This window comes from Anabrus simplex, chromosome 4 (genome assembly GCF_040414725.1).
Source record: "Anabrus simplex isolate iqAnaSimp1 chromosome 4, ASM4041472v1, whole genome shotgun sequence".
In the NCBI taxonomy this organism is placed as follows: Eukaryota; Metazoa; Arthropoda; class Insecta; order Orthoptera; family Tettigoniidae; genus Anabrus; species Anabrus simplex.
This window is the reverse complement of record NC_090268.1, coordinates 243,763,534-243,785,250: the sequence shown is the minus strand read 5'-3', so window position 1 is coordinate 243,785,250 and position 21,717 is coordinate 243,763,534. Positions and strand designations below refer to the sequence as shown.

At 38.0% G+C, this 21,717-nt stretch overlaps 1 protein-coding gene across 2 annotated transcripts in view; it reads right to left on the bottom strand.

Moving 5' to 3' along the window:
- TM9SF4 (transmembrane 9 superfamily protein member 4) overlaps positions 1–21,717 on the bottom strand; it is a 221,945-nt gene that overhangs the window by 171,212 nt on the left and 29,016 nt on the right. For both annotated transcript variants that reach the window (XM_067145470.2, XM_067145471.2), the window contains exons 2-3: positions 16,383–16,608; positions 16,115–16,283 (exon numbers count right to left, since the gene is read on the bottom strand). In XM_067145470.2, coding sequence (XP_067001571.1) covers positions 16,115–16,283; positions 16,383–16,608 — 395 coding nt within the window. The remainder of the gene's footprint in view (positions 1–16,114; positions 16,284–16,382; positions 16,609–21,717) is intronic.

Sequence of the window (21,717 nt, the reverse complement as noted above, 5' to 3'; positions counted from 1 at the left end):
AGTGCTTCTGCAGTTTGTGTTGTTTGTGTGGTAATAATCAGAGTTGTTGCGCTGCATGGGTCTATTCATGTTAAGAAATCGGTGTGTACAAGTGAAAAAGTGAGTTCTCCTTTTGCATGGCTACTAGCAGAGAGAAACTACTACATTCCGGCGTTCCCTCTGACTGGATGCGCCATTTTCCAGACTTTAGGCGCCTCCCTACTAGCTCGGAGCCGAACAAGCCTAGGCCTGGTCGCTCAGCGATTAGGGGCTTGCTTTGCCTCCTACTACTGGCTGGAGATGTCCACTTAAACCCCGGTCCCACCACTTATGAAATGAAAACAGACATAAACATCTATTGTCAGAATGTGCAAAGCCTAAACAAATAAGTTGTCTGATTGTGAACTATCCCTGCCAGACTTAAGAGAAGTTGACGTGATCGGACTTACTGAAACATGGCTCTCTTGGGCTAGTGACCGTGAACTACCACTCAGTGCTAATTACAGCATATTCCGTCGTGATTGCGCGACTCTAGGTGGTGGAGTGATGCTAGCAGTAAACAGTGCGTTACCATGTAAACGAAGGACAGATCTCGAACGGAACTGTGAGTTAGTGTGGGTGGAGCTACTCTTTCTTCGACGCCCTGTTCTTGTGGGATGTTACTACAGACCACCAAACAGCCCATTCTGTGACCTTGAACAGTGCCTGGACTCAGTCATTGCAGCTCTCCCTCATGGTGAAGTAATTTTAATGGGCGACTTTAACCTGTCTATAAAGTGGTCTTCTCCAACTACCGGACAGTCAGCTAACAACTGTGACACATACTTTATAGACAGTTTTATTAATGGCCTCGGACTGAAACAGTTTAATATGTACCCAACCCGTGGACCCAACACCCTGGACTTCATACTCTCCTCATTAGAACTTAAAACATTAACCCCAGGCAGAAACCTTTTCCTGTGCGACCACCAGTCCCTCGATGCTACATTCCTCCTTCCCCACCCCTCCTCAAAGCCTCACAGCAGGACATCCTACCGCCCTACCTACATCTGGCGCCGTGCCGACTGGCCTGCAATGTGTCGTGCCCTGGAATGCCTTCCCTGGAGTCTGCTCGAAATAGCTGATATCGAATCGGCTCTTGACCTGCTGTACGACTGGCTGCAAGCTGCAATTAAAGACTTCGTACCTGCACAACGGGATACTACTAGCAAACACGAACACTGGATATCACAAGAGACCAGACTGATACTATTTAATAAGAAGAGAGCTTGGCGCCTGTGGAAAGACTTCCCTAACCCACACACTCACAATACCTTCGTTAAAATCCGCCGCCATGCGAGGTTTATGGTCAGAAGAGACTAAAAAACACATGTAGACACTGTCACTGAAAACGTCCGCAGCAATCCCAAGCGCTACTGGAGTCTCATCAACACACGGAGAAGGACGGAGCGGATTCCTGTCAGCGTGAACCACAACGATGCAACAGCAGATGGCGCCGATCGCAATGAACTGTTCAACAGGTATTTCTTCTCCAACTTCTCCCCTTCCTTACAAAACCAACCGCTCCCTCCCGTTGGTACAGCTTCAAACAGAACCCTATCAAGCATAACTACCACACCAAGTGAAGTTCATAACCTTCTTCAAACTCTTCGTACCAACAAAGCTACCGGTGCAGACACTATAGGTCCTCTTTTCCTAAAAAAATACTGCCAGCACTCTTTGCATCCCTCTCTCTAAATTATTTAACAGATGTTTTGCCGCGGGCTATTTCCCTATTACCTGGAAACAGGCAAATATTGTTCCACTTCTCAAATCAGGCAACAAATTTAATGTTTCATCTTACCGACCAATCTCTATTCTCCTCACACTATCCTTTATCTTTGGAAAAATTATACACCAGCGTCTCCTCGCATTCACTTTGCCGTATATCTCAACCAAGCAGCATGGTTTTCTACCCGGTGGCTCTTGTCTAACAAACCTGGCCACTCTGCATAGCTTTGCATCACACGCCATTGCAGCTAAATCACAACTGGATATCTGCTACGTAGACATTTCGAAAGCTTTCGATTCTGTAGACCATACTCTGTTGCTCCATAAAATCTCCGAACGATTTAATATACATGGCAGTCTTCTGACCCTTCTTGCTGGCTTCCTACATAACCGTTGGCAGAGAGTGGTAATATCAGGCACTTCATCCTCATGGTTACCAGTCACCTCCACTTTCCCACAAGGCAGTACTCTTGGCCCTTGCTGTTTTCTTTGTTTATGGATAATCTGCTGTCCGAACTCAACGAAACAGCGAATACCCTGCTCTTTGCTGACGACTGCAAGATATTTAGGGAGATCAGGAATCCAGCAGATGCAGCTCTGCTACAGTCCTCACTTAATGCCCTCTCGAACTGGTGCCGTACTTGGAAACTTATCCCCAATCCACAAAAATGCAGCCACATGACCATAACACTACGTACATCTCCTCTACCGACATCATATTACCTACTCGACAAGCCCATCACCGTGGTTACGCAACAGAGTGACCTAGGTGTAATATTCAATACAAAATTACAATTTAAGACCCATATAGAAACATATACAACCAAGGCTAAGAAATTACTAGGCATTCTCTATCGCTTCACAGAAATTTCTGACCCCATTGCTCTTCGTCACTTCTTCCTCACGATCGTTCAACGTCTCTTAAACTACTGCTCTCCGATTTGGACAACAGCCGCCCCCTCCAATACTAAGCAGTTAGACAGAGCATTGTCCTTCTTTGCTGCAATTGTAAGGAACAGAAACTCAAAGCTCAGAAATCTGTCTACGCAGCAGGTATTAATGGCAATTAATGTGTCACCGCTGCACATCAGGCGACAGGTAGCTGACCTGAGTTTCCTCCATGAGATCTTAAATGGACATTACCGCTCGGAACATCTTGTCTCACTCTTCTCTCTCCGCGTTCCTTCCCGCTCCACCAGAACCAAAGACCTTCTCCACATTCCCCGCACTCTGCACTCAATACTTCAACGAACTTTCCTAATCCGCCTCCCAACACTCTTTAACAATATTAATAGGAGACAAGAGCTTGATATAGCATCAAATAAAAGTGTATTCGAGAGGTGTGTAAATAGTATCTTAAATAAATAAATAAATAAATAAATAAATAAATAAATAAATAAATAAATAAATAAATAAATAAATAAATAAATAAATACATACATACATACATACATACATACATACATACATACATTTGGGTCAGGTGTAGGAGTCAAAGAGGTCGTATTTACAAGTGAATCACGATATTCTTCTGGATGGGATTTGATACTTTTAAGTCCTTTGTACTCTTTACCACAATACTGACAAGGAATTTTCTGGTCTTTATAACTGTCACAAGTAATATCAGTCATATTGATGGTTACATATAACGGATAACTCAGGATGAAATTAAAGGTCTGGGAACTAATGATGTGTCAACGAGCGTTGTGGGTAATGAGAGGTTATGTGTTGCTTTATAGTTAGTTGTCTTCTTCATGAAATGTTGTGTTGGGCTCCTTGTGATTTTCGCCCAAATGGTTAGTTGTCGTTTATATGTCAAATATTTGTTCCTAAGCACATTGGAGATGATACGAAATGAAGGAATACCTAAAAAAATGTATATGTAAATTCTGTACTGATCTTATGTTGAATGTTACTTCCGTTCTAGCAGCTATTGAAGAAAGAGAATATAAAATATGTGTATAACTTCCGCACCAGATAAATTTCCGATTCTTCTGTATCGATCTATACCTAGCTGAGCTTTATCGTTCCATGAAAAAATGGGATACGCAAAAATATATGCAGGATAACAAAAAACTGTCGAATCGATAAATCTTCAATATAAAATTATTAAATTTCTGTTTCACGGTAAGAAAAATGTAGATAACACTCACAAACTTTCTTCAGCTGACTGGCACGCCTTAAAGGACAAAATATTTAAAAACTAACCAACTTTAACCTTATATCATCTCAAATATAGGAAGCATCATCATTTTCCATCTGGTCAGTTCCAAAAGCACTTCTGAATTTATGACCAATATCACAGATTCACCCACAGCGTTAAAAACAGAGTGCGAGAAAATCAACAAGGTTAAAAAAATGTAAATACTTGGTGAAATATCCTCCTCCATTCGCCTCACATGTCCCACAACCAAAGCCGGTTTATGCGTACAGCTTCATTCATCGAGTTTATTCCAAACTTAGTCTTTATCTCCTCATTCCCAATACCCTCCAGCCATTGTTCCCACCTGTTTGCACAACCATTCTCGCTACTTTCATGTCTGTTACTTCTAACTGAAATGAAATGTCGTATCGCTTTTAGTGCCGGGATATCCCAGGACGGGTTCGGCTCGCCAGGTGCAGGTCTTTCTATTTGACACCCGTAGGTGACCTGCGCGTCGTGATGAGGATGAAATGATGATGAAGACAACACATACACCCAGGTCCCGTGCCGTAGGAATTAACCAATTAAGGTTAAAATCCACGACCCTGCCGGGAATCGAACCCGGGACCCTCTGAACCGAAGGCCCATACGCTAACCGTTCAGCCAACGAGTCGGACACTTTTAACTTACGAATAAGATACCCTGAGTCCACCCAGCTTGCGCTCCTGTAAAGCAAAGTTGGTCTGAAAACAGACCGATGTAAAGATAGTTTCGTTCGGGAGCTGACTTCCTTCTTACAGAATACTGTTGATCGCAACTCCAAGCTCACTGCATTAGCTTTATTACAACTTGATTCAATCTCACTTACTATATTACCATCCTGAGAGAACACACAACCTAAATACTTGAAATTATCGACCTGTTCTAGCTTTGTATCACCAATCCGACATTCAATTCTCTTGGATTTCTTACCTACTGACATCAATTTAGTCTTTTCATACCATACTCATTGCAACTATTTTCAAGTTTCATGATATTAGACTGCAGGCTTTCAGCACTATCTGCCATTAAGACCAAGCCGTCAGCATAGGCCAGGCTGCTTACTACATTTCCACCTAACTGAATCCCTCCCTGCCACTTCATACCTTTCAGCAGATGATCCATGTAAACTATGAACAGCAAAGGTGAAAGATTACAGCCTAGTCTAACACCTGTAAGTACCCTGAACAAAGAACTCATTCTACCATCAATTCTCACTACAGTCCAATTGTCAACATAAATGCCCTTTGATTGATTTTAATAATCTACCTTTAATTCCATAGTCCCCTAGCATGGCGAACATCTTTTCCCTCAGTACCCTGTGACGTGCTTTCTTTAGATCTACGAAACAAACACAACTGTCTATTCCTCTCGTAGCATTTTTCAATTACCTAGCGCACACTGAAAATATGATCCTGACAACCCCTTTGTGGTCTGAAACCACACTGTTTTTCATCTAACTTCCTCTCAACCGCTGATCGCACCCTCCCTTCCAAGATGCCAGTGAATACTTTGCCTGGTATACTAATCAATGAGATACCTTGATAGTTGTTGCAATCCTTCCTGATCCCTTGCTTTTATATAGGTGCAATTACTGCTTTTGACCAATCTGAAGATACCTTACCAACACTCCATGCTAATGTTACTACTCTATGAAGCCATTTCATCCCTGCCTTCACCTATTCCTGCTGCTTTATGACAATGGAGTTTATTTACCATCCTTTCCACTTCCTCAAGTGTAATTTCACCATCATTTTTCTCCTCCTCATGAGCTTGGTTGTTCGGAACACCACCAGGAAGATTTTCTTCTACGCTGAGAAGATGATCAAAATATTCCCTCCACCTGTCCAGAGATTCCCTGGGATCTATTATGAGTTCACCTGAATTACCCAAAACACTGTTCACTTCCTTTTTCCCTCCCTTCCTAAGATTCTTTATTACTATCCAGAAAGGTTTCCCTGTTGCTTGACCTAGCCTTTCCAGGTTATTACCAAAATCCTCCCACGACTTCTTTTTGGATTCAACAACTATTTGTTTCACTCTGTTTCTTTCATTTCTGATAGCCTTCTTTTTACGTTTACAAGCTGCTCTCACTTCATCATTGCACCACGATGTTCACTTTTTCCCATCTTTACACACAGTTGTTCCTAGGTATTCACTTGCTGTTTCTACTACAGCATCCCTGTATGCCACCCATTTTCTTTCTATATCCTGAACCTACTTACTGCCTATTGTTTGAAACTTCTCACTATTCATATCCATGTACTTCTGTCTAACTTCCTCATCCTGGAGATTGTCTACCTTATTCATTTGCAGACAGATTTCACTTTCTCTATCCTAGGCCTAGAGATACTTAGTTCACTACAGATGAGTGTAATCAAAAAATCCCTGGAAAACTCGTACAATCGTAACAGATATACTGAATTCGAAGTCGGTTAAGATATAGTCTATTATGGATATGGTACCCATAACCTCCCTTGTGTAGCGGTGAATAGTCTTATGCTTGAAGAATGTATTCGTAACTGCTAAACCCTTACTAGCACAGAAGTCCAGCAAATGTTTCCCATTCCCATTAGCTTCCATATCTTCGCCACATCATTTGCCCGTCATCTACCCACATCATTTTCTCATTTGCATGCCTAACAGAAACTATGTTGCATGCAATGGTATTCCTGATAAACAGCCCTACCCCATACTCTGCCCTTCCCTTTCTAACACCTATCAAGTACACTTTATAATCTCTCTCTTCCTCGTTGTCTCCCCTTACCCGAATATTACTTACTCCTAGCACATCCAGATGCATCCTCTTTGCTGACTCAGCCAGTTCTACTTTCTTTCTTCCATAAGCCACATTAATACTGATAGCTCCCCATCGAATTCAATTTTGTTCGCCAAGATGTTTCCAAGGAGTTCTTCGTCTCTCAAATAGGAGTGAGACTCCGTTACTCCCATAGGTCCAGGGCTTGCTTAATATGTTCTGAGCTCAGTAAATTGATGAAGCAGGATGCTACCCTACTTACACATAGTCCAAATGAGGATCTCTCCTCTAACGGGTCAGAGACCACCGGCGGATTGAAGTCCTAGCCACCTGACCACAAGGAGGGTCATGACTCAGAATATGTCCGAGATGTCCACTCCCATTTCATAACAATTGGTGGTCTTAGGACCACTTACTAGTCCATTCAGCCGTTGCCCATGGTTCACGAACTAGGATACGACTACAGTAACCCACACCATGAACCGTGTGTTCTCTATGGAAACCGGTTAAATAGGAGAGGAGAAAAAGGAAAGGAAAATATTGAGGAAAATCTGGAGATCACTGAAAATGGAGGAAGGAGAATTTCGATATAGGAGGTATAAAGATTTATACAAGGATGTCAGACACGATCAGAAAGAAGTGAATTACATTTTTTTGCCACATAATGAGGATGGATAACAGCAGATTGTCAAATAAGTGTTAACCGTGTTTACAGGAGCAAGAAGGCAACCAGTATCAAAAGAATAAAAAAAAGAGATATGACAGAAATTGGAATAACAGACGATATAATACAAGATAGAACAACTTTCAGAAGATTGATACAAAATTTTAAGGGTTTTGAGGAGGAGGAGAAGAGGAAAGGTAATAAATAACCAGAGCCCAAATTTTTATGTAATATTGAAGTAGGAAAAATGTACATAAAAATGTAGTAAATATCTCGGAAATATGTAATTAAATATGTGAAAAAACCAAACCTCATGGCACTAAAGCCCTTGAAGGGCCTTGACCAAGCAAGCGACCGCTGCTCAGCCCGAAGGCCTGCAGATTAAGAGGTGTTGTGTGGTCAGCACGACGAATCCTCTCGGCCATTTTTCTTGGCTTTCTAGACCATGGCCACTATCTCACCATCAGATAACTCCTCAATTTTAATCACGTAGGCTGAGTGGACCTCGAACCAGCCCTCAGGTCCACGTAAAAATCCCTGACCGGTACGGGAATCGAACCTGGGGCCACCGGGAATTAAATATGTGATATTCACAAAATATCTACTTAAATACTTAATAGTTATAAAATATGTAATGGTATTACTACACTACATTTACAAAATTGTTTGTACATTTCTTTTATTATAACTTATGGTTATGATATAAGACAATAAAATTGTTTTGAATACCTCCATACTTTATGACAAAGTGATCATTGTTGTTTTAGATCAGGGGCGAATGCTGGTCATGAAAGTCAGGCTTGCTCTTCCATTCATGAAAGTTGCTGGGGTGGGACATGCATAGTTCTGAATGAATAAAATTTATAAACTCAATAATCGCTAAATCACATGAACATTTTAATCATCGGTTACATGAACATGCATTCGAACTGGTTACGTCACACCTTCAAGAATGGCCAAAATAATAACAATCAGACACAGTTTATAATTATTAACAAATCATGGCAAGCCAGTGATTATATAATTTAAACAAGTAAATGTCAAACTATGTACACAGAAAAATTCCAACTATTTATTAGATCTTCATACTTGAAAACAAACTCTACTCTTTGGCTTCTCTTTACAAAACCATCAATAACTTCATCATAGAAAGAGGACTGTAATCTAATTTTTTGCAAGCAATCCTTTTTCAATCGACAACATAGTTAATCATGATAGCCTCTCCTGACCTTGATTCGATCTGCAATATGTAATAACGCGTTTCAGTGTTAATACGTTCTGCAGAGGATGTAGTAGCAGGAATTGTTGCTACAAGTTTGATGAGCTTGAAAATTTCTGGCATACCCATGTACAGTTTATTAGTATGCATAAACTGCGTTAAGTCTGAAACACTTTTCTCTTTAAAATCAGAAGATGAATACATCAAACTTAATTCGGTTTTTAAGTGAACAATGTCGAAAAATGACCCATAGGTCTTTTCTAGGGCAGTAACATCACTGTCTGGAAACCTATTTCTGTGCTTCTCAAACAAATCACAATCCAAAATCGAGAAGAACACAAATTTCTTTATGCATTTAGAATGCTCTCCTATTTGGACAAGTACGTTGTCAATAATTTCACTGAATAGACGTTTGTATTTTGATTTTTCTGGTTCATCACTAATTCTTCGATTTTTAGAGCACGGCTGTCCTCCATAAACATCAATTTCAGTATCAACATGTCCATACAAACTATCAAAATCATCTCTCATAGACTGGATATTTAAAAAGAGCTCCTCAACCTTCTTGCCACAGTACTGAATATCCATACTTTTTGTTTGTAAAATATTGAACAGCGTATCAGAGAATGAAAAAATCGTGGAGAACACTGCCAGCGGAAATCTAGTGTTGAACTTAAGTAAGAAGAACAAAACTCCTTGTGCTTTCAATGTAGTGTCTTCATCCCAGTCATATGAAGTATCCTGTACATGTTGAAAGAATTTCACCAGCGTATCATAATATTTCTTCACAGTATTAAAAGACGTGAAGCAAAATTTCATATCGTTGGTGCTACTGTTGGCAACTTCTTCTGAACAAAATCTCGAAGAGCAGCTGTTCTCTTTGTAGACTTTGAAAAAAAAAAAAAAAAAAAAAAAAAGCAGCAAGTCCTGACATTGTTTGGAAGAAAATTGTACATTCTTTGATTTTTTAAGCAGACTGCTGTAGTGTTAAATTCAACAGGCGGCTATAACAATGCACAAATGTCGCATATGGATACTGGTCTTGAAGTAGTTTATTAAGCCCATTCACATGACCGGCTAAGGCAGCAGCACCGTCATATGTTTGAGCCACAATCTTTTCCACACAATTGAACTCTTTTAAAATAGCACGAACATGATTTAAGAGGGCTCCAGCAGTGCGATATTTACTAACATCAGCAAAACCAAGAAACCTCTCTTGAATTTCACCACTTTCATCTACAAAATGGAGTAAAGTAGAGAGTTGTGACTTATTAATAATATCAGAAGTTTCGTCCAACATTATTGCCACAAAAGTTGCTTGTTTAAGCTCCTCCTTTATTCTTCTCACAATTACTGAACTTATTTCTGCTATTAAATCATTTTGGATTGCAGATGACGTCCATCTAAAATGATGGAGTCTTTCAGATGAGCTGCCAGAAGAGGATCATATTCACTTATAATTTGTAGAAGTACAATGCAATTCCCTCTGTTTACAGAAGTTGCAGACTCGTCATGTCTGCGAAATGGTAGTTCCTGTTTTGCTAAAAGAAAACATTGCATCGATCAGTCGTTTAAATATGTCACGATTTTTCTTTACCTTTTCATTATGAAGTTGGTCACTGATGCGTTTCTGTTCATCCAGCTGGTGGTCGATCCTTGTACGCCCAAAGCTATTTAACTGCAAGAAACACTTCATATGGTTTGCAGATTTCTCCTGTCTTGTAATGGACAGTGTCAAGGTGTTCAAATTGTCAAAGCCACTTTTACACCATACACCGTTATCAGCAGAAAAAAGTAAACACGGCCAGAAAAACAGTCTATTAGTCTATTCAGTTCCTTGGACCCTGTCAACCAGTGCGTATTATTATATTGAGATACAGAGAACGAACGTACATATTCTCTATTTTTCTCCCTGTGCTGTGTCTTTAAATCCGGCAGCGCAGGACAGGGCCTGCCATTCTTAATAATCTCTGTTTTCTCTTGGATAGTCCTCCGAGAAAATGGATTTGATAACAAGCTGTCAATAATGCACGGTTAGGAACCCATTGCAGCACGTCAAATCATTCAGTATAGATGATCAGCAACTTACAGTATACTACTCAGTGACACAACACACTAGATCTGTAGCTCTCAGACCAGAGCTTCCAACTACACATTACAAACGTGACAGCTTGCAACCGGCCTTGGAGAGAAGAAACCTGCGCGTGCATACATTTCTAGCTGTGTCGACAGCTCCGCTGAAGCTCCTACGACACAAGCAAGCCTCGCTGGACTCGCCAAGATATATGCAACATGCGATTTGTATAACGCAGATCTATTACAGATACAGTACATATTGTAATTTTTTTTAACTCGCTTGCATTAGAAAATCTTGCGCTTGCGCAGCAAGCGTAGCATGCTCGGAGAAATCGCCCCGGTTTTAGATTATTTATATACTCAAATGTTTTCTAATTTTGACAGTATTAAATAATCACATTAAAGGCATAATCAAAATTCTTCAAATATTTAAAAATAATGTTATACACTGTAAATTTTTGAGTATATTACACAAGGTATTGCTGCAGCTAATTTTCTCTTACCCTCATACCTTGAAAATGAAACAAGTAAATGTTACTAAATAAAATTGATATAGAATTTGTCTCTAAACCCCTACTAAGTAAAAAATAAAATAAAATACTGTAACTCATTTATCGTGATGTGCAATGTGTTGCCAAGTACTTCTCCATGTTTTCCACTGTGATGTCCTGGTGCTGATCCGATAACATTTTCTTGTAGGCTGAGAAGGACTATTCGACATTGCAGGAAGTCACCGGTACATGATTAGAAAAAATACTAGCTGAGTGACATGTCTTCCGGGTTCTTCTTGCTCACCACTAATGATTTTGCAAACAGATAAAGAGCTTCAATAATCTAGATTTCGTTTCAAGACTGCATGGAGTTTGTTGGAAAGGCACCTAGGCATACCACATTCTGAGAAAGAATTAGTGCTGTTGTATGCAGTTGAAGCACTTGGACCTACTGCATTTCACAGACAAAAGGTTAGAAATACCAATTTTAAAGGACTTTTTAAGCCAACTACAGGAACTGAAATATATTCTATATGAAAAGAAATTCATCAATTGTTTTACTATGGTCTGAAAATTAAATAAGTCGACACAATTTTTTGAATAATTACATGATAACTCTGCCACTGACCCTTCAATACCATACTTCAACACCATATACCTAACACAACTTTTCTCAAAAGTCACTTTGTTAGAATTCATACTGCTCCAGGCAAATCAGTTTTAACCTGATTAGCTTCAACTTCGCAAAAACATGGAACTATATAAAGTTCATACATACAGATTTTTTTTAAAAAAATGACTGAAAACTTTCAGAAATATCTGGAGTCCACACATGGAAAAATTAACTGTTTTAAAGGTACATTGACACGTATTAACAATACAGTTAAAAAATATAAAATTCAAGATTGATGCATTTGGAACACTTGGACAAAATTTAACAAAAGAGAGCCATAATTCCTAAACTAATTGATCAATTTTTATTGTTATATTTCTTTAGAATTTGGTTTACGTTGCACCGACACAAAGAGGTTTTATGGTGACATTGGGATAGGAAAGGGCTAAGAGTGGGAAGAAAGTGGAAGTGGACTTAACTAAGGTACAGCCCCAGCATTTGACTGGTGTGAAAATGGGAAACCATGGAAAACCATCTTCAGGTCTGCCAACAGTGGGGTTCAAACCCACTATCTCCTGGATGCAAGCTCACAGCTGTGCATCCCTAACTGCACAGCCAATTCTCCCGGTAATTGATCAATTTAAACCTATTTTTTTCTATATTTACACAATAGCAAATGTCTCAAAAAATTTGGTGTAAATCAGGCTAAAATTTAATGACAGAATATTCGGCAGGGCCCCCTTCAGTAGAAAACTGATTATGGCTAACGTCAATTGCAATCACAAATTTGTTCAATCAGCAAAGAATTATGTAGAGAGTAAATTGCTGTAGCAAGTCAATATGAAAAAGAGGAAAGGAGGCATGTGGGTGCACACTGGCACTCATCAACTGATAATGTACTCAATACTAAGAATGTGAAACAAACATTGCTAGTCTGGTGGTGACAAGCACACACTGCTTATGGAACAATGAATTGCCCAGTAGTTAGGATGAGAAGAAGTGTGTGACTAACAAGGCATACTGAGCAATCGCTGATCTTATGTAAATTTCGCATGCACGTTAAATGAGCAAATAATATTATGGCTGAAATATTTCTTTTGGAAATTAATTCGTGCAACCTACAGATAGCATTAAAAGTTCTTAAGTTTGAACTGGCGTGCTCGGCTACACAGTACTGCACCGGATGCTTGGTTCACTCGTCGACAGGTCACTACTCCATACCCTACTTGCAACTTGCACTGTGCAACAGCTGATTTGACACCATACTGACATACACTTAAAAAGGAAGGCTGTTCAATATTGGAGAAAAGGTAAGCGGGGCCCAATTTCAGTAGGTGAAACAAAAGTCCCATTGTACCAAAACCGAAAAAGATTTATATTTGTAGGAAAATCATATTGTAAAGAACAGTGGGATGTGCCATGACAAACTGAGGGAAATAGCACATACTGTCAGAAAAAGAATCTATTTTGCCCCTCAAAATAATGTAACGAAATAATTCACAATTTGTCCATCCAGCAATGGGCTACGAGATTTGTTAATGAAGAACAATGTGCAGGGTTTAAAACATGCCCACACATGGGTGCATAACTTTAAGAAGCTCAATGGTATTGTTTAAAGTTAAAAACTTCATGATCGTTCCGTATTGAATAGAGAAATAAGAAGATGTACAATGTTAGAAGGATCCACCTTTCAATACTCCGTTGTAAGTTGAACTAAAAAGAAGTCACAACTTGTTTATTGGGACCAGTTTCGACACATTACCAGTGTCATCATCAGCCAAATAGTAAAGTAGGGCAAGATATAAAGATCTTAAAACAACTAATACATTGAACACAGGCAAAAAATTAACATTGATTCATATCGTAGCAATTCAGTTAATGTCCAAAACACAATGATCGTAGTCAAGAGAGTAAACAGAACATTATTCTCTATTTATCATCTCCCATTCATCTATCAATTACTATGGCAAGTTGTTTCGAGTTGAACCTCACATTGCAATTTTCTTTTATTATTTCTTCCTATTTTTAATATATTTTTATTTGACTTTATTCTTTTTAATGTTTTAAATTATTTTCAAACTTATACATCTACTTTGAATTTGACGAAATTTAAATCCTACACTGTTTTCCTAACTTCAATTACGTCACCTTTTACTCTTCGGCCTGAGAAACAAATGCCTACAAGACCTGCCTAGCAACGACTCTACATAAGTGCATACTTGACCTGCTTGTGAACTTCAACTATATTTGTTTTTGGCGCAAGACAATGATGTTCTGTTTACTCTCTTGACTACGATCATTGTGTTTTGGACATTAACCGAATTGCTAAGATATGAATCAATGTTAATTTTTTGCCTGTGTTCAATGTATTAGTTGTTTTAAGATCTTTATATCTTGCCCTACTTTACTATTTGGCTGATGATGACACTTGTAATGTGTCGAAACCGGTCCCAATAAACAAGTTGTGACTTCTTTTTAGTTCAACTTACAACGGAGTATTGAAAGGTGGATCCTTCTAATATTGTACATCTTCTTATTTCAATGGTATTGTGTCGCAGGCAGACTGTGCCTCTTATAAGGGCTTCTGATAAGTTCACCTGCATACACCCCAGCGTCAGTGGGTAGGGTCTGACACATCCCATTCTGATGAGTCTAGTGTCAGACCTAAGATGAAACGCTGGTTAATAGAGCAAACACCTGAAAGCCTTACATCTGATATGTTTTTGACATTTTTGACATGCTCTATTGGTGAAAAATATCTAATTCCCTCCACGGGAATTTAGAATTTTCCATTCAAAAATAACATCTGTAATGATGAAAAAGAAGACCAACAAAGTAGAAACCATGGCGGCAGCAGCAGCAGAAATATTTGTAGAAGAAATTAAGTCTGTTATACAGTTCTACGGCCCCAGAAAAGTTGTATAACACTGATCAGAGTAGGTTCAGCCTGGAGATGTGTACGGGAAGAACAATGACTTTAAAAGGGGAAAAAATCAGTTACCGGCACAGTAAAATCTGTGGTGTCCACCACACACAGTTACACCATAATGCCGAGAGTTACCGCAAGTGGCAAACTTATGAGCCCTTTATGCATCACTTGAAGAGTTGAAAGCTGTGTTTCATAAGACAGTGAAAATGAAAATGGTTTTACATGAAAATATTCATGTTGGTTGCATTAAATCCAGAAAAACGGAATCTACACAACTGAACAAATGGTTTAATGGTGTATTCAAACAAAATACACCGTCCGGTAAAGTCGCGCTCATTCTGGATTCCTTTTCTAGACATAAATCTACACAAAATGAAGATATCGTACAGCTGATGATGATCCCTCTTGGTGCCATAACTTGCTGTCAACCACTAAATGTATACGCTAGAGTACGGAAAGGATTTGTACATGGATTATCTGACACTGTTTGATTATTTAATTTGGATATTGTTTTGGTACAGAGGAACACCATCTTGAATATTCAACCTCTGACATACCACCAACTATTGTGTCCTCGTTTTCGTCCCCTGTGACAATATGCCAAGTACCAAAGTCAAAACTTGTCCAAAAATCCAGAAGCCTTTGAGCATCCTGTGCAATATAGTTTTGACAGCAGTGGCTTAAAATGTTGCACTTGCCCTTATTCTCACTTCGTTAGGTGTGGTTGGTTTAGAACTGCTTTGCGCTTTCAGTATTTCTACCACGAGCATCACTGTTGCAGAAATTATAAAGAGTAACTTGCTTTCGTGTGTAACATCCCATGTTATACTGATTAACCTTTATTTTCACCATAACAATCTTATTCTATTGCCTTTATTGACCCACAATCAATTCAGGAATTATATTATTTCCCTTAATACAGCTACATCATCTTCGCGATGTGCTACGCAATTATTAACGGAATAAAAAAGATCAGTAGCATATTTCAACAAGTGCACACACTGAAGTCTTGCGTAGCTACGCAGGCCAATTCAAATATCCAAACTTTAACGCTTTATGTAGCTCGCATAAATCAATTTCCGCAATAAATGTTTTGGCCATTGTGTTATTCTTGGCTCATTTAAGTGTGTTCAAAATTTATGTAAGATTTGTGATTCCCCGGCATGCGCCCTTCCTTTGTAAGAGTTCTAATTCAATATATGATCATGTTAGTAGTGGTCATCCGACTCGTGCCAAACCTTTCAGCAAAGCACAAAAAAACATTCAATACATCTCTGCAGATGATAATTCAGTCAGTCTGAATGAATTTTGTAACCATTGGCACAGTACTTATTTCCATTTCTAAATACATAGAACATACACATACAGAATATATTCTGCTAAATGATATAACAATATAAAATAAAACAATCTAAGGCAACCATTATACGTACAAATGCACAAAATACTCGTGTTGAATCCGATTTATTGCTTTCTGTGAGGCTTCTTCCCTCCAATTAAGAGGATTATTCTCCGAGTGGCAAAGTAATCTACATTTTACATTTTCTGCCATCTGAACTTCATATGGTGTATTTACAATACGGTCTCCTCTTAATACTTCACCTACAATGAAGAAACATAGAATATTCATGTTATACTTTTGTCATAAATAGGAGAAAACACAATTTATATAAGAGACCATAACACAGTTAAAGCAATTACCTAGGTTTTCAGACTTGTAGATAAAGGTGCCATTTTTTGGGAGGCAGAATTCCAGAGAGTAGTACTCGTAGGGAAGTTGGGTGTGAGTACTTGTCATTTTAACTGCTTTCACATCAATCCTAGCACCTTTCTTGAACTCAACTGGTGCAACTCCAGGAACATAAAATGCTTCTCTAACCTCCATCCAAATGGATATCAAAATAAAATATTTCCAAAACTGCCATAGCTGAAAGTGAAATTCACTTTATAACACAAAAGTAAAACAAGTTATTCTTTCTGATACAGACTATAAACATCAGCTACATCAAAATTTACCAAAAAACCTTAATGTCAATTAGTAAAACAAGAAGGCAGGAGCAAAAGTTTAGTACAAATATGTGTTGTGTTTGAGTCATCAGTCCTGTGCTAACCTTTTCATTTCTACGTAACTATTGCATCCTACATCTGCTCTAATCTGCCTGTCATATTCATACCTTGGTCTACCCCTACCGTTCTTACCACCTACACTTCCTTCAAAAACCAACTGAACAAGTCCTGGGTGTCTTAAGATGTGTCCTATCATTCTATCTCTTCTTCTCGTCAAATTTAGCCAAATCGATCTCCTCTCACCAATTCGATTCAGTATCTCTTCATTCGTGATTCGATCTATCCATCTCACCTTCAGCATTCTTCTGTAACACCACATTTCAAAAGCTTCTATTCTCTTTCTTTCTGAGCTAGTTATCGTCCATGTTTCATTTCCATACAATGCCACGCTCCACACAAAAGTCTTCGAAAACATCTTTCTAATTCCGATATCAATGTTTGAAGTGAGCAAATTTCTTTTCTTAAGAAAGAAAAGGAAATCTACAGAAAATATGAATATACGTCAAAAACAGAAAATTAGAAAGAAAGACAAGAGCAATAACTAAGGATAAACAAAAGGACACGTGGGGTTAGAGGGAGAAAAAAGGAGAATACATGTCATTCTTTATGCCTGATATATTAATACACTAGTTGATTTCATTTTGGAAAATATAATCATCAGATTAGATTCTGGAACAAGAGTGAGGGCCAACTGCACATACCTCTGTCCTCAAAGGCTGGCTCCCTTCTTACCAATCTACCATCTGTATAACTACATAATAAAAATACAAGAAATACTTTGGGTACGAACAAGGATAAACCAGAAGGGGGACACAAACTTACAGTTTAGTTTTGTCTACAACCCTCCCAAAGACTCACCATTAGCAAATAAATGCCGGCCCCGTGGTGTAGGGGTAGGGTGCTTGCCTCTTACCCGGAGGCCCTGTGTTCGATTACCGGCCAGGTCAGGGATTTTTACCTGGACCTGAGGGCTGGTTCGAGGTCCACTCAGCCTACGTGATTAGAATTGAGGAGCTATCTGACGGTGCGATGTTTGTTCTTCTATAATTTAGCAACAAACATAAATACAACAATGTCTGTATTTTTCGAGTTTGCAGGACGTAGCCTAGGAGTGTATGATGGTGAAATGTCAGGAGCATTTACAATACGGTCTCCTCTTTAAACTTCACCTACAATGAAGAAACATAAAATATTCATGTTATACTTCTGTCATAAATAGGAGAAAACACAATTTATATAAAAGACGACAACACAGATGGTGAAATCTTGGAAGCACCATACGCTCCTAGACCATGGCCTACAAGCCCAGAAAATACAGACATTGTTTATAACGCCAGCTGTGAAAGCCTCAACTGCTATAGAGGCATAAATAGATTAATGAAAAATGTACAAGAACATAGATATTGTGCTAATGAGGACTCCAATGCAACGGTTGCAGACTGAAAGAAAGTGTATTTAAAGAGGTAAGGAAATTAAAGAACAAGGGCATAATAGATATGGCAAAAAATTACTAGAGCTATGTGGTACCGAGGAACTGTATATTTCAACTGATGGTTATGAATTTCATGTTTTTGGTCCGTATTGAACAATATATAAGTAATAATAATAATAATAACTTAAATGTTTCCACCTTTTCAATACAATATATTCACAAATTTACAAAATTATACGGTACTAGTTTCGACCCATCTAGGGGTCATCATCAGCCGTATTGGAGCAAAGATCATTTGTGGCGAAATCCTAAGACAATATTATTTTAAAGAATAACAAGTGAAATGAGATGTTATGGTAATAGTTAATAATACAAGGAATATACATAATAAGAGGTTTTTAACAAAGAATAAAGTATAAATGGGGTGTTGTAAAAATTATAATCATGGAAATCAGTAAGTTCTTGTATTGAAATGAAATATGGCTTAGGAAGAGGGCTTAAGGTGGGGCTGAAGGGTGCGGGAGAAAGTGTAATTGTCTTGGAAAAGTACCTTTGATTAAATTTAGGACTGAGTTTAGGTTGGCTGCATTATTGTTTCTGAGGAAAGTGATAAATAGATCGAAGAGTATGTTGGGTTTCTCTGAGATTTCATTGAGATTGTGACTGGCATTAAAGTATTGGTCTAGGTGTATGTAGTAATTTTCCATTATGTTCAGTAAAGGGCCCTTGTTTGCTAATACGAGGATGTCCATGTCTTGTTCAATATTGGTGAAATTATGGTTATAATCTTGCATGTGTTGGCCGATGGCTGAAAACTTGTTGTATTTTATTGCGTTAGTGTGCTCGTGGTATCTGATAATGAAGTTTCTCCCGGTTTGCCTTCAAAACCAACAATAAGAACATGAATGTTTTATACAATACTTCACACATCAACAAGACCAGCAGTTTTTTAAAATCAGGAGTTTATAGGATCAAATGTACCACCTGTAAAAAAACCTACATCGGGCAAACCGGGAGAAACTTCATTATCAGATACCACGAGCACACTAACGCAATAAAATACAACAAGTTTTCAGCCATCGGCCAACACATGCAAGATTATAACCATAATTTCACCAATATTGAACAAGACATGGACATCCTCGTATTAGCAAACAAGGGCCCTTTACTGAACATAATGGAAAATTACTACATACACCTAGACCAATACTTTAATGCCAGTCACAATCTCAATGAAATCTCAGAGAAACCCAACATACTCTTCGATCTATTTATCACTTTCCTCAGAAACAATAATGCAGCCAACCTAAACTCAGTCCTAAATTTAATCAAAGGTACTTTTCCAAGACAATTACACTTTCTCCCGCACCCTTCAGCCCCACCTTAAGCCCTCTTCCTAAGCCATATTTCATTTCAATACAAGAACTTACTGATTTCCATGATTATAATTTTTACAACACCCCATTTATACTTTATTCTTTGTTAAAAACCTCTTATTATGTATATTCCTTGTATTATTAACTATTACCATAACATCTCATTTCACTTGTTATTTAAAATAATATTGTCTTAGGATTTCGCCACAAATGATCTTTGCTCCAATACGGCTGATGATGACCCCTAGATGGGTCGAAACTAGTACCGTATAATTTTGTAAATTTGTGAATATATTGTATTGAAAAGGTGGAAACATTTAAGTTATTATTATTATTATTACTTATATTTCAACTGGGTGCTGGCTAGGAGATGAAAGGGTATGAAACAAGGAGATGTGTTATAGACCTAACACTATGTTCAAAGGAGGCATTATCACTCATAAACAGGTAACAGTTAACGCGTGGGGAAAATCTTATCACTTAACACTATTAAATTAATAAGTGGGGAGGAAAATTGTGTGTCTTATTACCACGGGAATAGCTATCTCTGTGCGTAAGTAGTAGAGCGTCGAAGTCCACATTCCAAAATCGCAGTTCAAACCTGGCAGAGGAAGTCAGCGTTTTTAAGTAATACAAAATATAGTTGGTCCATTATTGGACATTATAAATTTTCCAGCTAACTCATTCCTGGTTGCCAGCGTTTCACCCTAGTGTTCTAATTTGGGTTCATCAGTTGGTAAATAGCACTCCTACCAAGATGAATGGCTACTGTCGGGTTTTATTATGGACACTTGAGTTTAGGCTTTAATTACAAATGAACTGATAGGCCTATTGCAAAGTGAGTTATACCAATATATTCCTTGTTTAATTCTGCATTAGGGCATATAAGACACATTGTTTCTTAAGTTCATTAAATATTTTTTATTTGCGGTTGTAGTAAATATTGTCCTGGTTTTTGGCTTCTTCTCTACGAAGCGCTCACTTAGGAATATATACAGGGAAAATCAATCAATCAATCAATCAATCAATCAATCAATCAATCAATAATGATCTGCATTTAGGACAATCGCCCAGGTGGCAGATTCCATATCTGTTGTTCTTCTAGCCTTTTCTTAAATGATTTCAAAGAAATTGAATATTAATTGAACATCTCTCTTGGTAAGTTGTTCCAATTCCTAACTCCCCTTCCTATAAACGAATATTTACCCCAATCTGATGCCTTGAATTCCAACTTTATCTTCATATTGTGATATTTCCTACTTCTAAAGACACCACTCAACCTTATTCGTCTACTAACGCCATTCCACGCCATATCTCCACTGACAGCTCAGAACACACCACTTATTACATGTAATTAATCTCATTATTAGACCCGTATTGAACTATGCTATGATATACTAACAATTTGTTGGTTGTTTTGATCCACCTTTTCAATACAAATTACAACTTGTGTTGCTAAGTTGTAATGTTACAACACTAATTTACCAGGACATATTTCGCTTTTATTCACAACCATCATCAGCCTATACAATTGCCTCAAGGTTTGTCATATTTGGATTGTTGTTACAAATTTCATTACATTGAATGTAAATCTAATTTCAGTGATAACAATATTTAAAACATAATAATATACACATTAAAAATTTTGACAATATGATTTGCAATGTTAAAATGGAATAACTCTTAATTCTAGAACACATTGACGTCCAAAACACAGTTTTTACAATTTGAAAATTTGGCTAAAAATTATTTGCAATGTTAAAATAAAATTGATTCAACTATAATTTGGCATTAAAATTTGATTCATAAATATAAATATTGGATGTTAATATATAGGAGCCATAGTTCCTGAAGTGCGTTGGTTTCTAGAATACAGTAACATTTCAGTATTGAGAATTTTAGTTAAGAATTCTCAAAATTTGGATTGAAGCCCCTTTTAACCATAACTTACATCAAAACAATCAACTTCCAACGGAGAGTCTGGTCGCTACAAACAAGAATTAAGTATGTCAATACTTCCTCTGATCAAATTGCCAAACTGCAGCAGCAAGCCTCATCAAATCTAGAAGCCATTTTCCAACGAACCCAAGACTACAATTCTAGATTATCGTCATGACTCTAATCACGAATGATGCAAAAATACAGTCTTTTTAAATAACAT